The 16,721-nt window shown below is 41.7% G+C and overlaps 1 protein-coding gene across 1 annotated transcript in view; it reads left to right on the forward strand.

Annotated features, from left to right (window-relative positions):
• Positions 1-276: 276 nt before the first annotated feature.
• tlcd4b (TLC domain containing 4b) overlaps positions 277-16,721 on the forward strand; it is a 40,498-nt gene continuing 24,053 nt past the window's right edge. The window contains exons 1-2 of the mRNA XM_079646845.1: positions 277-597; positions 9,168-9,320. Of these exons, the coding sequence (XP_079502971.1) occupies positions 9,175-9,320 (146 nt within the window). The 5' untranslated portion in view covers positions 277-597; positions 9,168-9,174. The remainder of the gene's footprint in view (positions 598-9,167; positions 9,321-16,721) is intronic.

The following is a 16,721-nucleotide window of genomic DNA, read 5'->3' on the forward strand; positions in this document are numbered from 1 at the left end:
TACATGCATATTAATAATCATAATATTATTAATGTTATTTTATTATATACTTTACAATATTATAATGCGTTTTTAGGGCAACCTTCAAACATCTGAGTTGTCCAGATATAACAGATAATAGCATCCTCACGACTCACAGGTGCATTTACAGTACTGTTTATTAACGCGTCTCTCTGTCAAAGAAACGACTAAATATTGCATATGGTCTTTGTTCATTGTGGGTGTCGCCCCTCTATCTCTCTCTTGGGGGGGAGGGGGGGCGTGTGCAAAGGGGTGGCAACGTATCGACATCACCGGTTGGTCCTTATACTGTGAAAGCCAAAATAAAACGAGATAAAACTTTTCTCTCGGACCTGGAATCACATGGCAGTGAAAGAAAAATACAGCTTAGATTAAAAAAAAGCTTATTTACTTCCGGGTGTAATGGTGTTTGGCACCCGGCGTTGTGCGCGAGGCTTTTTCTCTCTGTTCTTTCCGGGGGTCGCGAGCGGGCTGTATCACTTTAGCCGACTTGCTAGCTAACGTAAAGAAAGTGGAGAAGACGGAGGCTAAACGGGAGCTTTATCCGCCTACACAGACCTATGCGACGGATAACAGGTAACACAGCTCTCCTTGTACTGCTTTCCATCTCATCAAATATCCTCTTTGTTGTTTCTATTTCACATATTAATTTTTTACGACATTTTTCTTTACCCTACGGGTCTTGGGCTTCGTCAACAACATCATACGTAGCTTTAGCATCAAGGTGCGAAAAAAAGGGCTGCGTATTATCTTATTTTGGCTCTTTGTTGATATATATATATCAGTATTTTAAAGCTAGGCAACCCTTATTGATAACGTGGCCTGTATTTGAGTCACCATTTCCCCTGCAGTGCCTCACTGTGTTTCCACCTTTACTGCAAAGCATAATAGATTTATCAAGGAGGCGAATTACTGCTACTCCTTCACATTACATTATACTCACAATATGTGAAATCAGCCATACATAAATATACAAACTCAGAACAGCAAGAACCTGCAAGTACATCCCTTTCAATAAGCCATTTTATATGCTGGTGCATTAGCTTCAAATGAACCAAATGCTGCTGTGCTCTAAGGTGCAAAAATACTCTGAGTATGTCCGACTAAAGGACAATTATCACTAGTTTTAGGCATCCAATTAATGCTACTCCTTCACATAACATCGCATTACATTTACCCAAAGCAACATACTGTAGGTGCAATCACACATATAGACACAGACTCATTATAGCAAGAAATCTGCAAGTACATCCCCTTACAAAAAGCTATTTTTAATTGCTGGTTCATTAGCTTCAAATAAACCAAACAGAATATAGTCATGAACCATCCTTTGCCTTTCACTGCGCTATAAGGTGCATAATGCTAACTGCTCATCTCAGTTGCTACTTGGCTATAAGGTGCACAAGATGTTGAGTTTATATGCTAACATGCTAGATGGCTAACCACTGCTACTCCTTCACATACATTACATTGCATTTACCCAAAGCTAAGTGCAATCAGACGAGAAACCTGTAAGTACATTCCCTTTCAAAAGCATTTGAAGTGCTGGTGCATTAGCTTCAAATACACCAAACTCTCAGTCTCTTTGCTAAAAGGGCAGCTATCACCAGTAATGTATCAGTATTTAGTCATGACCCAACCTTTGCATTTCACTGTGCTACAAGGTGCACAATACCCTTGAGTTTGCATGCTAACTGGGAACATTTATGTCCAATTAATTGGGCAATAAACTCAGTTACTACTGCACTAAAAGGTGCACAAGATGCTGAGTGTATGTGCTGACCTCTACTAGCCAATTACAGTTACTTTTACTTTGCATTTCACCCCAACGTTGTTACTGTGCTTTGGGGTGCACAATACTCACCAGTCATTTATCAGTATATAGTCATGACCAAACCTTTGTTGTTCACTTTGCTATAAGGTGCACAATACTCCTGAGTTGTCATGCTAACTGCTAACATTTTCATCTGATAAACTGGGCAATAATCTCATTTGCTATTTTGCTAAAAGCTGCACAAGATGATGAGTTTATGCTAACCTGTTAGCATCTCCCTCCGTGCAATCATTTCCATTTACAAGTGGAATAAAAAACCAATTTCAGTTGATTTTACTTTGCATTTCACACGCCAGTTGCCACTATGCTATAAGGTGTACAATAATCTTGAGTTTGAATGCTAAATGCTAACATCTATGTCCGTTTAACTGGGCGAAAATCCCCAGTTATAATATCAATTCCTGCTACTTTGACTTTGCCTTTCACTTGCCAGTTGTCACTGTGCTACACGAGAGTCTGCAGGCTAACTTGCTAACACCTCTGTCTGATAAAAGGGATGTAATCAGCACTTAATTATCAGTGTTCATGTCATGACCCATCATGCCTGCCTGCCTGCCGAGATTCTTCAGATCAGGCTGGGCAAGATTTGTGCCTTGAAGCAATGCAATGGTGTAGCAATGCGGTACATTGATTACAGACCCAGGCCGGGGTAGATTTCCAGAAAAACAGAGAGGGAAATTGAACCACTTTTTTTATTTATGTTTGGTCGATATGTCACGGGGTCACGGTTTGCTGACAGCAATAAGATATAGTCCGGCGAAACAAGGTCAAACGTGGACGGCAGAGCAGCTCGTGTGTGTCTCTGTCTCTCTATGGGGCAGTGTGAAGCAGCCTGCCAGGTGAAGAATGCCCATGAATTATTCAGGAATACGCCGCATATGATTAACGTGGCCCGGGGAAAGAGCATAGCTGCTGGGGACAACAACAAAGAAAAGGGAGGAGGGGGAATCCCTGGTGATGCAAGTGTCTTTGAGAATGGAAATGGGTAATGGAGTAGGGGGTGGCCTGTCTTACAGATGCTGTGATTTGTGGGAAACCTGTTTTAGGAAGTTGTCAGAAATCTATTGTGATCCATTTCTGTGTTGATTCTGAAGATCTTTTTTCTGAAGGCAAGGCCAGTTTAAGTATGTATCGAGACAATTTCAATTGCTTTTACAAAAACAACATAAGCATAATGACACGTTATTTAAGTGCATTTCAAAACAGTCATTAAAGAAGCTAAAATAATCCCAGTAAGACAAGCTAAAATGGAAGAAGACGTGTACAAGAATAAAAGATACAGTGCAGTGTAAGACTTTGTTCAGATATTTGGAGCATCATAACTGAACAGAGCGCATACCCGTACGGAAATATATTTTTAAGCTGAAGTGGAAATTGCAGTGTTGGGATGTTACGAAGTAGATTTACTCAAGTACAATGTTGAGGTACTTTACCCGAGTATTTTAACTGTATGCTACTTGTACTTCTAATCCACTATATTTCTTAGGCTAATACCACTACACTTTACCGATTCAGATTTATAAGCTATTTTAAACTATAAATCAACATTTAATTAAACACATTGACATATAATTATAGGTTACGATACCCAACAGTAGTATAACAAGTTAATTACATTAGCTGCACCTCCACCAGCTGTGATGAACACATTCATCATAATCCAGTAATGTATATGATTCTGAAACGGGCCGTCACTCTTATGATATACTTTGAGTTTTGGTACTTTAAGTATATTTTATTGCCAATACTTTTGTACTTTGACGGACGTTTACTTAAGTGAAAAGCCTGAGGACTTCTTCGAGCTCTGTAACATTGTTCCGGAGATTGCCTCTGGTTACAAAGATACAATCTTCACGGCATTATTATTTCACATGATGTGTTTTTTTGGTGGCACTTTGTCTTGGGGGGGGTGCTTTGTTTCCTTGTGTCTGACAGAACAGTGTGCATGAATGACTTTGGACATTTTTTAAGTGTAAAAATAGAACTTAATGTCGGCTGCATTCCTGAAGTGTCATGTGACTTTCCATAGGCTGAATGAGTGTCTTTGCGAAAGAGAAGGCCTTCCCAACATGTAACCTATTCCCTACATTATAATATGAGGTTTCCTCCTTTGTGTCTGGTGGATGTTAATGTCTACTAGCTCAATCCTAATAGCCTCCTTGAATAAGTGGTTTTAAATGGCTTGTCTTTAATCTGAGAGTCAGTACGTTACTCAGGCCAGAGTCCAGGACCACGTGTGCACGGTGTGTCGCAACAGATTTACGTTCCTATTAAGAACAAGTAAGAGGTCATGATGAGGATAGACTTCATTTATATATTTAATTGAATTTGTATTATTTGTATTTTTTTTTTTTTTTTTAAAGCGCTACCAATTGAGCTCTATGGCGTCCCAGAAATTATAATTTTTGCTATTCACATTATCGTTGAGAAATAGATACACAGGGTTCTTACGGTCATTAAAAACCTGGAAAAGTGATGGAAATACAAAATGCTAATTCCAGGCCCTGGGAAACTCATGGAAAACAATATTTTTCCCAAAGTTTTGGAAAACTCATGGAAATGTAACTAAAGTTGCATCAAATATAATTTATATTTGATCTAATCGCCAAAATAGTAATACTATAATGATAATAAAAACTGTATGGTATAGTAATGAAACGTAAAATGGCTTTTAACTAACGAGGTGTTTTGCTGGTGAGAGATTTTAGTTGCTTAAGCCAGCTACTATTGGATTTGTTTTAGATAGGCACAACATGTTTCATAGTCAGACCTCATTTTCCTGTTCCATGTTAAAATAAACCATTTTCAGTTGTACCGCTGAGAAAGAGTAATTTGTTTGGTCATGGAAAATTAGGTAAAGGTCCTGGAGAAGTCCTTGAAAATCATTGGTGAAAAAGTCTATGAGCCCTGATACAAATGATCATGGTGTGTTTATTTATTTATTTTTTAGAGGACCTGTACCAAACCAGGATTTAATTTTCTGATCGAATGTTGGACAGGACATCATTCAGATAATTGTTTACATAGTTTGCCTTTCGATATTGTACTATTACTTATTGTGTTTCCCATTAACATTTCAATAACTCTATGCTCTATTATTCGGCATATCTGTAAGTGCAGATGTAAAGAGGTGGACGGTTGGAAGCTAAACAAAAAAGCCAGACGTTTAGTTTTATCTGCAGACATAACAAAAAATGGAAATGAGGAACAAAGTGTTTTCAATGTCAGGCTGTTTCTATTCCTCAGTCGGAGTTGAAGACCACAAACGGCTCAGACTGCTTTACTTGCCCCTTAATTTATAAACCTTAGATAAAAGGGTACATTTCCCTGATTAGTCCTAATACTCCAGCGCTACCCAGAGAAAAACAGAGACCCCGAGAAGTCAAAATGTTGTTTTGTCAACATCATAAAAGACTACAATCAGAGCAGTTACTTCAATCTACCATGAATGAATCATTTTGTCATTTAACTGAGGCTTAAAAGGCATCTGATCAAACTTGCTTTCCTGTTTTCAATGGGGCTATTTCAGTCCACTGATTGCCTCGGATGTGAAAACACAGGCCTGTAGTTTGTCGAGCTGAGTGAGAGTAAACAGATCTCTTCCTGAGCACAAGTATGTGTTCTAAAGTCAGCTGCTTCCACGTCATCTACATACAACGCCCACGTTTGTTGTCAGATCAGAATCAGAACACCTTTATTAGTCCCACGGAGGGGACATGTGCGTAGTTACAGCAGGGAAAAGAGCCACAGCTGCATGTTACATATGTTAAATATGTAACATGCATTTAAAAAAAAAAAGTACTAAGTTATGATATCATAAAAAGTGACATAATTTAAAAAAAAAATACACATCCTGTAACAGTTCTACGCATTTAGCTGCCAGGTATATATTACAGTTATTAACGGCATCTATATATATTACACATATTGCACATAGGTGGTTGGTATTTAACAGCAGGAAGTTACTCAATTTACAAAATTCACATCTTGTAACAGTTCTAAGGATTTAGCATCCATGTATATATTACACATTAGTAACGACATGTAGATATTGCACATAGTTTGTTGGTATTTAGCAGCAAGGGGTGATATAGTCTGTGTTGTGGTGTGTGTAGGTCGGAGGGGGGGGAGAGTCAACAGCTGCTCGATTATGGCAGAAATTATAATCTCGATTATTTGGGTCAATAATTGTAATTGCGGTTATTAAATGTGATTATTCATTGACTTTGAAAACATCCATTTATTGTACTTTAAAACAAATACAAATAATAATTTGAACTTTTTAACTGTTGAATTATACGTTCAGGGTAATCAACTGAAAAACCAATACAAAATAAATTATACATTCATGTCTACATTTAAATAAATAATATCAAAATAATAAATACCAATAAACAAGATCAACAAACATGTTGCAGTGCACTGTCACAACCTGAAAACTCCTTAACATATAGCCAACATTTTGGTAAAACATATTCCTCTCACTCCATTGGTCAATAATTGATATCACGATTATTAAAAACGATTATCCATTGACTTTGAAAACATCATTTTATTGTAAAAAAAAATGTTGAACAGTATGTTTTGATCAGTTGATTACCCTGAACTTTAAGTATAATTCAACTGAAAACCCCAAAAAAAAAAATTATATATATATATATATATATAAAAAAAAAAAAAAGTAATACAAAAAAAATCGTTTTATTTCGATTACGTTATTTTCGTAATCGTTGCAAGCCATAATCGTAATCGCGATTTTAAAATATGATTAACTGAGCAGCCCTAGGGTCAACTAGGGGCTGCACTGATTGTATAGTCTGACCGCTGCAGGAAGGAAGGACCGGCGGTATCTCTCCGTGAGGCAGCGGGGGTGCAGCAGCCTATCGCTGAAGGAGCTGCACAGTGAGGACAGGGTGTCCCGGGGGGGGGGTGGGACACATTGTCCAGCAGGGAGGACAGCTTGGCTGCCATTCTCCTAGTCTCCCACCACCTCCACAGTGTCCAGAGGACTCCCCAGGACAGAGCTGGCCTACCTTACCGGTCTGTTCAGTCTGTTCAGTCTCTTCCTGTCAGCAGCCGAGATGCTGACACCATAGAAAATGGCTGATGCCACAACAGAGTCAAAGAAGGTCTGAAGGCGTGGCCCCTGCACCCCGAAAGACCTCAGTCTCCTCAGCAGAAAGAGTCTGCTCTGTCCCTTCTTGGACAGAGCAGCAGAATGATCAGATAATACCTACATCTGTGAGATCAATTAGTGTGTCATCAATAAGGGAAGTCAAATGTCTAAAGAGTGATCTATCTCCACATGTTCACGCCATTGTATGATTTTTAGAAGCATCAATGCTATCTCCAGTAGTAAAAAGCTAACGTTAGGCTATAAAGGAACTACAGAACGGTCACATGACGCTAAGCTAAAGGCGGCTAACGTTAGCGTGTTGACGTTTAGTCATCTCATTTAGACACTCGTTAGCATCTGACGTTTCAAAGCCACATATAAGCATTGGACACTCGCCAGTGGGGTATTTTACTGATGTATTCACAGTGTTAACCACAGACCTTATTTTAAGGCTTCTTATCAAAAACACGTTCACTAAACTTTTAGACAAAATGCTAACTCATTTCTGGGTGTTAGGACTCATTCGTGCACCATTTATGTACAGTTGATACAAACATAAGGGTAAATAAACATTGTTGAAGTAAGTACTTATCAAACTGAAATCTGAGAGATGAATAGGAGTGTCATGGACAAGGAAAGAAACTAAAACACAAGATGATTTAAACGTAGAAAAGGGTTGACAGACGTGCATCTTTTAAGTCAAATACAGACTCAATACGTATTCCCGTCTTATTTCTCATGAGCTGAACTTATCTCTCCATCTGGACAATCCTCTTTTCTTTTAGCTCAGCCTTTGTTTTTCTTCTCAGGGATTTCTGCTTTGCTCCAATCAAATCGCTTCGGTAATCCCGTTGCAAAATATGCTTATAAATGTGAATGCTGTTCCACCGTATTCACATTCACAACTCTTCATACCACACTTCCTCTCTTTCTCCTTTACCGTTTCATTTTCCCTCTCTGTAAGCTTGTCTAAATCTCTCATGTCACTTGCATTAGACAGGCTTGGACATATTCTCCCCCCCACCTCCTGTTTCTCCCCCTTTCTCTCTCTCTCTTTGTGGACTGGATGAACCACACAGGGTGCCAGCTTCACAGGATCACAATCACAATACCTTTATTCGCCCCACAGAGGGGAAATGTACATTGTTACAGCGGGAAAGAGCCAAAGACAGCTTCATAATAATAAAAAATAATAAACGTCAAATCTGCCAACACTCTCGCATCATTCAAACAATCCCTCAAATCTCACCTTTTCACTCTCGCCTTCAAATCCAAATCCTCTAACCCCTCGCCCTTATTCCACCTAGCTTAGCACTTCTTACTTTTGTTGTTATTTTGTTTCTTCTTTAGTTTGAACACCAGGAAAAGTGAACCCTTTGAATTACCTGGATTCCTGCAAATGGAGGAAGCCACTGCTGTCCAGAAAAAACATTGCTGCACGTTTGAAGTTTGTAAAAGAGCACCTGGATGTTCCACAGCACTACTGGCAAAATATTCTGTGGACAGATGAAACCAAAGTTGAGTTGTTTGGAAGGAACACACAACGCTATGTGTGGAGAACAAAAGGCACAGCTCACCAACATCAAAACCTCATCCCAACTGTGAAGTATGGTGGAGGGAGCATCATGGTTAGGGGCTGCTTTGCTGCCTCGGGGCCTGGACAGATTGCCATCATCCACGAAAAAATGAATTCTCAAGTTGATCAAGACATTTAGCTGGAGAACTTAAGGCCATCTGTCCACCAATTGAAGCTCAACAGAAGATGGGTGATACAACAGGACAACGACCCAAAGCACAGAAGTAAATCAACAACAGAATGGCTTCAACAGAAGGAAATAGGCCTTCTGGAGTGGCCCAGTCAGAGTCCTGACCTCAACCCAATTGAGATGCTGTGGCAGGACCTCAAGAGAGCAATTCACACCAGACATCCCAAGAATATTGCTGAACTGAAACACTTTTGGAAAGAAGAATGGTCTAAAACTCCTCCTGACCGTTGTGCAGGTCTGATATGCAACTATAGGAAACGTTTGGTTGAGGTTATTGCTGCCAAAGGAGGGTCAACCAGTTATTAAATCCAAGGGTTCACATACTTTTTCTTGCAACTGTATGTCGACTTCTACTGACAGTCATCGGTTGAACCTGTCCTTGTGTATCTCCCCCTCCCCCCTCCCCCCTCCCCCTCTGTCGGGTGTTTAGGTGAGTGATGGAGACGAGAGAGTTGACCGTGGTCGCTGGCAGCTTCGTGACTTTCCAGTTCCTCTTCTCGGTGGCCAGCCCTCACCTCTCCTGGATCCTCACGCCGGGGTATGGACGGCTTCCTCTCAACAAACACACAGAGTGGAACTCCAGGTGAGACACACACACACACACACACACACACACACACACACACACACACACACACACACACACACACACACACACACACACACACACACACACACACCATGTATACATCACTTCAGGGGACATTACATTGACTTGCATGCATTTCCTGGAGACTTATCCTAACCTTAACCAACACATGCCTAACACTCACCCTCACCCTCACCCTAACCAAGTCTTCACCCTAAAATTAATGATTCCCCTCATGGGGACCTCCATTTTGAGAAGTTCAGTCATCCTGGGAGGGTCGAACCGCTGCCCCTTCAAGTTGAGGGGAATCAGCTGAGGTGGTTCGGGCACCTAGTAATGATAACGCCTGAGGCCTTTACTACGAAGCAGGATTTTCGCTTAGCCGGCTAACTTCAGGGTAAACTCTGGGTTTCCGGTCCTACGAAGCTGGTTCTCTTTTTAGCGGGCTAGATCTCCATGGTAACTTATGCTGAGCGGCTAGCCTGCCCCGGAGCAGGTTAGGTTGCAGGCTAAGAGATCAACTCAGTGAAAGCACTGCCTGCTGACCAATCAGAGCTCAGTGTGCGGAGTTTAAAGCGATCAAGTCATATTACAGGAGAAAGGAAATACAGAAAAGCTGCCGTTGCAGGAAAGACGGCCGGCAGAAATCACCGACTGTGTGAACGTGAACATTAATAGAATATCACCTCCCATCTTCAGAGCAATCTGACTATTATAACATTAGCGTTAAGAAAGCTTACTTAAATATCTGCCACAACATAAGTAACCGGATCAGAGTAACATTAAGTACAGTCCGCGGCATATCACATCAAAATGTATCATATATCTCCTTATCTGAGTCAGCTGAGCCGTATCTGGCCGTGCAACACTCACAGTGTCACATACTGTATGCAGAAGTATTATTTTTAGCAACACATTAAGTTGACGAAACACTCGAGACAAATGTAATTAAAGTCAGATGGTGTCTTAGACGGGGCAGTGATATCATAAACCTGTTAATGTACGCCTTCAAACACTTTTTCTTTTACCAGCTGTATTCACCTTGCAGGTGCAGCTATGTGGCTTTGATCCTGGATACAGTGTTTAAGTCATGGATGTTTAAACCAGCTTCGTAGTACAGGCCTCTGGCAATGATAACACCTGGTAATGATGCCACACCCAGGATCAGGTGGAGGGATTATAAGAAATCCATTTTAAGAATGAACTGCCAACATCTTTAATTAAACCGTATGGAGAGCTTTGATTTAAGCTGGTTTTTTTTCAAGCACCTACATTTGATTTGATTTTGCTAACTCATAACTGAACTGATAAGGCGATAAACCTCCTGCGAGCGGCCCAGCCCTTCGTATATTTTTCTGTACGTGTCCCTCGGAGAAAGAAGTTTGGACACCCCTCGTTTAAATCAATACAAAAAGTGCATTTTAAAAGTTTTCTTTCGCTGCTCACTCGTACAGGAAGTGTTAGAAGTGTTGCCACGACGCCCCCAGAATAGCACTTTTCCATCACCTCTTTTTAAAGATGGTCCCTGACGTGCCTCTGGACAACTCATCATCATTCCTCACAGCTGTACCGTGAAGCACTCTAAGAAACCCTCAGGGTGAAGTTCAGAGGATAACAACAACTTGTAGTTACATAACATCTCTCCCAGTCGCTTAGTTATGAGCTCCTTTGTGAACAAAACTCCACCTTGCCGCTCCTCTGAAGCTCACTTCCCCCTTGTTCCAGTAATCGAAGTAATCGACCCATTTTACTGCTGGAAATGGAGTTAATAAGCATATTTCCCAAAGTGTAAAACACATTTCTCTGAGCTTTTCAACAAACAACATTTTTTTGTAGCGTTTTAAACCATGTGCTAACCGTCCTGTAAACTTTGTCCTGTTGGAACAGATATCTCACAAAATACTGTATGTATTAATCACTAAACATACAGTATTTCATCTCTAGATTTTAGGAATTCACCGGCAGAAAACATGCCCTAAATGTAAGATATAAATACTCGGAGAAACACTTTTCTTTTGGTCTCTAAAAATGACTCATAGATATTAGCTACTTTTCTCTCGCTCGCTCGCTCGCTCGCTCGCTCTCTCTCTCTCTCTCTCTCAATTCAATTCAATTCAATATGCTTTATTTGCATGAATGTCAGGTGAACAATATTGCCAAAGCATCAAGGATATATGATAAGAAAAAAAAATACAAATACAATTAATTCATTAAACAATATATTACAAAACCTCAAGTATCAAATGTAAAAAGAAAGAAAGGAAACACTCTCTCTCCTCTCCCTCCTCTCAATTTAGTCTCTGTCTCTCTCTCGCTCTACTGGTATGGCCAGCAGACTATGCAAGTCAAATGGGGCAATAGGGTCTCAGCCCCATTTGGGGTTAGCAATGGGGTCAGACAAGGTGGAATTATGTCCCCAGTTCTTTTGAACCTTTATATTGATGATCTGTCCAGGCGACTGAGAGCCTGTAATACTGGATGCATGATTGGTAGTGAACCATATTATGTATGCAGATGATCTTGTTGTGCTGAGTCCATCTAGCGCTGGTCTTCAGCAGCTTCTTGCTGTTTGTTCTGTGTATGGTGTGGAACATGACATCAAATACAACGCCAGTAACGGCCCCTACACACGGCGGCGTGCGTTGACTCTTCAACGCTTCTGTCCATTCACTTTGAATGGGGTGACGTCACATTTCGCCAAACTGCATTGTGGGAGCAAAGCATAGCTTCTCTCGCAGTGCTCGCTGCAAAAGTAGAGCAATTTTCTACTTTTGACGCTTCGACGGAGGCGTCAGCCAATCAAATCCCGCTTATGCAAATCTGCCAGTACAAGCGCTAGCCAATCAAACTGCGTGTATGCTGGGAGAGCCAGACCGCAGTTCATTTCCTCATAGGCCAAAAAATGAAGGAGAAAATAATCGTGGCGGTAGGGAATCACCCGGTGCTTTATGATCAGTCCCTGTTCACCTACCGGGATACAAACCGGAGGAGCCAGGCATGGAGGGGGGTGGCAGAGACAGTGGGTGAAACTGGTAGGTTTTAGCCTGATTGGGGAGTTTATATCCAGTGTAATTCGTTTGAATGGACAGCTAGCAGGCGTAGACAGTATTTAGCCAGCATGGAATGTTGCGTAAAATAGCACCATAGACATTAATGTCATATAAAGTGTGACATGTAAACACCTGTTTATGCAATTGACAGGGGAGATTCATGTGATTGGTTGTTGCTCGCGTAAACTCCCTGAGCTCAAGACACGCCCACTGCCAAGCGGCAACGCACGCCGCCGTGTGTAGGGGCCGTGAGAGTGCTGTCATGATCTTTAGAACCAAAGACAATAAATATCTTAAATGACCTGATTTTAAATTGTCTGATATTAATCTTAGTGCCTGTAATAAGTAAAAATATCTTGGACACTTTATTACAGAACGAATGACAGATGATGAAGATATTTATAGGCAATGCCGCATGATGTATGCACAAGCAAACATTCTCCTACGTAAGTTTTTCGTGAATGTACAGATGGAGTGAAGATGTCTCTGTTCAGAGCATATTGCACACCGCTCTATACTTCACATTTGTGGTCAAACTACAGAAAAGCAAGTTTACGGAAACTTCAAGTAGCTTATAATGATGCCATGAGGATATTGCAGAAGAGACCTCGATGGTCTAGTGCAGGGGTCACCAACCTTTTTTAGGACGAGGGCTACTTTAAAAAAATAAAACAAGTCGGGGGCTACTTTTAATCCTCTTTTTTTGTTTTTTGCACTGTATATATTTAGCACATTTGAACATTATTATATGCTTATCTTTAACCTTTGTGTGCTGTTTGGGTCTGTGGGACCCGTTTTCAGTGTTTACTAAAATAACATGTATGCAATTTAATTATTTTAACCTGCTTTATTTTGGGGGGGGACCTCACATCCTCCAGGGGAATTTTTTTTTAAATGTTGAAGTGAAATGCATCAATCTGGAGCACAAAATGAATTGATGGATACAGCTCTCAACACTCATATGAAAGGGAGTTGTATACTTTTCAATAATCCAAACATCTTTAGGATATGATCAAAACCAATAAAAAATCATTACAACTTGTTTATTCTTATCTTATGTTACTTAGTTAGCATTCTATCTTTTCATTTATGCATATTTGACTAATCACTCCCCTTTTAAACTGTTTTTTTCAAGGAAATTTCGCCATGTGTGCGTCAAGTGCAATAAATATATATGCAAGTTGCAACACACACACAGTAAAACTCAGGAAAATCAGCGGGGAGGTGCCAGATTGCTTTTCTTCCCGACTGCAACGCTGGTCCCGCAAATCAAGCAAGAACGTGATTGGTCGATATTCATTGTGGGGGTGGGGGGAGGAGGGGTGTTAGATAGATATAGAGTTGTAGTAAGTAGATAGGGTTCGCTATGATTGAGGTTTCGTTTATGCATAGGGTAGGTTCTTTTAATTACATTTCCTTTTTTGTTTTGTGTATTTTATAAATTTTGGATTTGCTTGGCGAGCTATTTTTAGAACATGCCCGGCGGGCGACTCACGTTGCCCCTGCGGGCGACTAAGTGCCCGCGGGCACCGTGTTGGCTACCCCTGGTCTAGTGCAAGTGAAATGTTTGTGGCTGCAGGAGTCTCTACAAGCTGTTTTAAGAAACCTCATGTATAAATGTATTGGCCGGCTTAATGACTCTGATAATGAAATCTTCTCGGCCTTATCGAACATAAGGTTTAGTATACACGCTACCAATCGCAGCTGTGGAGACATTGGTATAGTTGTCTCTTTGTAGGACACTGATTTAAATTATTCTTAAACTAAGAATTTTTTTTATGCTTAGTATGTAATGCCTTGTCTTTTATCTGGACCCTGGGTCTGTAATAACGTTTTCATTCATTCTCTCTCTCTCTCTCTCTCTCTCTCCTCAATTCAATGTGTCTCTCTCTCTCCTCAATTCAATGTGTCTCTCTCTCTCTCTCTCTCTCCTCAATTCAATGTCTCTCTCTCTCTCCTCAATTCAATGTCTCTCTCTCCTCTCAATTCAATGTCTCTCTCTCTCTCTCCTCTCAATTCAATATTTCTCTCTCTCTCTCACCTCAATTCAATATGTCTCTCTCTCTCTCATCAATTCAATATGTCTCTCTCTCTCTCACCTCAATTCAATATGTCTCTCTCTCTCATCAATTCAATATGTCTCTCTCTCTCTCACCTCAATTCAATATGTCTCTCTCTCTCTCATCAATTCAATATGTCTCTCTCTCTCTCACCTCAATTCAATATGTCTCTCTCTCTCTCATCAATTCAATATGTCTCTCTCTCTCTCTCCTAAATTCAATATGTCTCTCTCCTCAATTCAATATGTCTCTCTCTCTCTCTCCTAAATTCAATATGTCTCTCTCTCTCTCCTCAATTAAATATGTCTCTCTCTCTCTCTCTCCTAAATTCAATATGTCTCTCTCTCTCTCTCCTCAATTCAATATGTCTCTCTCTCTCTCCTCAATTCAATATGTCTCTCTCTCTCTCTCTCTCCTCAATTCAATATGTCTCTCTCTCCTCAATTCAATATGTGTCTCTTTCTCTCTCTCTCTTTCTCTCTCTCTCTCTCTCTCTCTCTCTCTCTCCTCAATTCAATATGTCTCTCTCTCTCCTCAATTCAATGTCTCTCTCATCTCAATTCAATATATCTCTCTCTCTCCTCAATTCAATATGTCTCTCTCTCTCTCCTCAATTCAATATGTCTCTCTCTCTCTCCTCAATTCAATATGTCTCTCTCTCTCTCTCCTCAATTCAATATGTCTCTCTCTCTCTCTCTCTCTCTCTCGTTGTGACTCAGCTGTCATTCATATAGCTCACAATTGCCTTTGTGTCCTTATTTTGAAAGTATTGTGAACTGAAATGCAAAGGCCAGGCGCTGATGGTTTACTTCAGAGAGCGGTTGCGTAACGCGGCTCTCAGTGTGACAGACTGATGTTTATGTAACAACGACTTAAGTGCAAGGAGAGCAGAGAGAAAGCTTTCCCAAAGAAAGAGAGAGGCAGGCTGTCTGGTATCGAGCGCGGCTGCATAATCTAAAAGACTGTTGTTGTTGTCTGCACTCTCTTTTTTAATCATGCAATCAATGGTTTCTACAAGTGTATTTAGGAGGAACCTCTCAATGCAAACGAGAGAAAACGGAGTCGGGACGGTTTTGATGTAAGAACACATATTTATTGCAAGGAATACACAAATGAATGTAATGGTGATTTTGGCGATTGGGCCCCGTTGTGCAGGTGTATCGTTCGGGAGGGGAGAACCAATCCTGACCCTGGTGGTGGTGAATGGATAGTTAGAGTCGGTCTGAAGGGGAGGGGCTTAGCTTGACCCTGGTGGTGGTGAATGGATAGTTGGAGTCGGTCTGAAGGGGAGTGGCTTAGCTTGACCCTGGTGGTGGTGAATGGATAGTTGGGGTCGGTCTGAAGGGGAGGGGCTTAGCTTGACCCTGGTGGTGGTTAATGGATAGTTGGAGTCGGTCTGAAGGGGAGGGGCTTAGCTTGACCCTGGTGGTGGTTAATGGATAGTTGGAGTCGGTCTGAAGGGGAGGGGCTTAGCTTGACCCTGGTGGTGGTTAATGGATAGTTGGAGTCGGTCTGAAGGGGAGTGGCTTAGCTTGACCCTGGTGGTGGTGGTGGTGAATGGATAGTTAGGGTCGGCCTGAAGGGGAGGGGCTTAGCTTGACCCTGGTGGTGGTGAATGGATAGTTAGGGTCGGACTGAAGGGGAGGGGCTTAGCTTGACCCTGATGGTGGTGAATGGATGGTTGGGGCCGGTCTGAAGGGGAGGGGCTTAGCTTGACCCTGGTGGTGGTGGTGAATTGATGGTTGGGGTCGGTCTGAAGGGGAGTGGCTTAGCTTGACCCTGGTGGTGGTGGTGAATTGATGGTTGGGGTCAGTCTGAAGGGGAGGGGCTTAGCTTGACCCTGGTGGTGGTGAATGGATAGTTAGGGCCGGTCTGAAGGGGAGGGGCTTAGCTTGACCCTGATGGTGGTGGTGAATTGATGGTTGGGGCCGGTCTGAAGGGGAGGGGCTTAGCTTGACCCTGGTGGTGGTGGTGAATTGATGGTTGGGGTCGGTCTGAAGGGGAGTGGCTTAGCTTGACCCTGGTGGTGGTGAATGGATAGTTGGGGTCGGTCTGAAGGGGAGGGGCTTAGCTTGACCCTGGTGGGGGTGAATGGATAGTTGGGGTCGGTCTGAAGGGGAGGGGCTTAGCTTGACCCTGGTGGTGGTGAATGGATAGTTGGGTTCGGTCTGAAGAGGAGGAGCTTAGCTTGACCCTGGTGGTGGTGGTGAATGGATAGTTGGGGTCGGTCTGAAGGGGAGGGGCTTAGCTTGACCCTGGTGGTGGTGAATGGATAGTTGGGTTCG

This window comes from Notothenia rossii (assembly GCF_949606895.1).
Source record: "Notothenia rossii genome assembly, chromosome: 8".
NCBI lineage: Eukaryota > Metazoa > Chordata > Actinopteri > Perciformes > Nototheniidae > Notothenia > Notothenia rossii.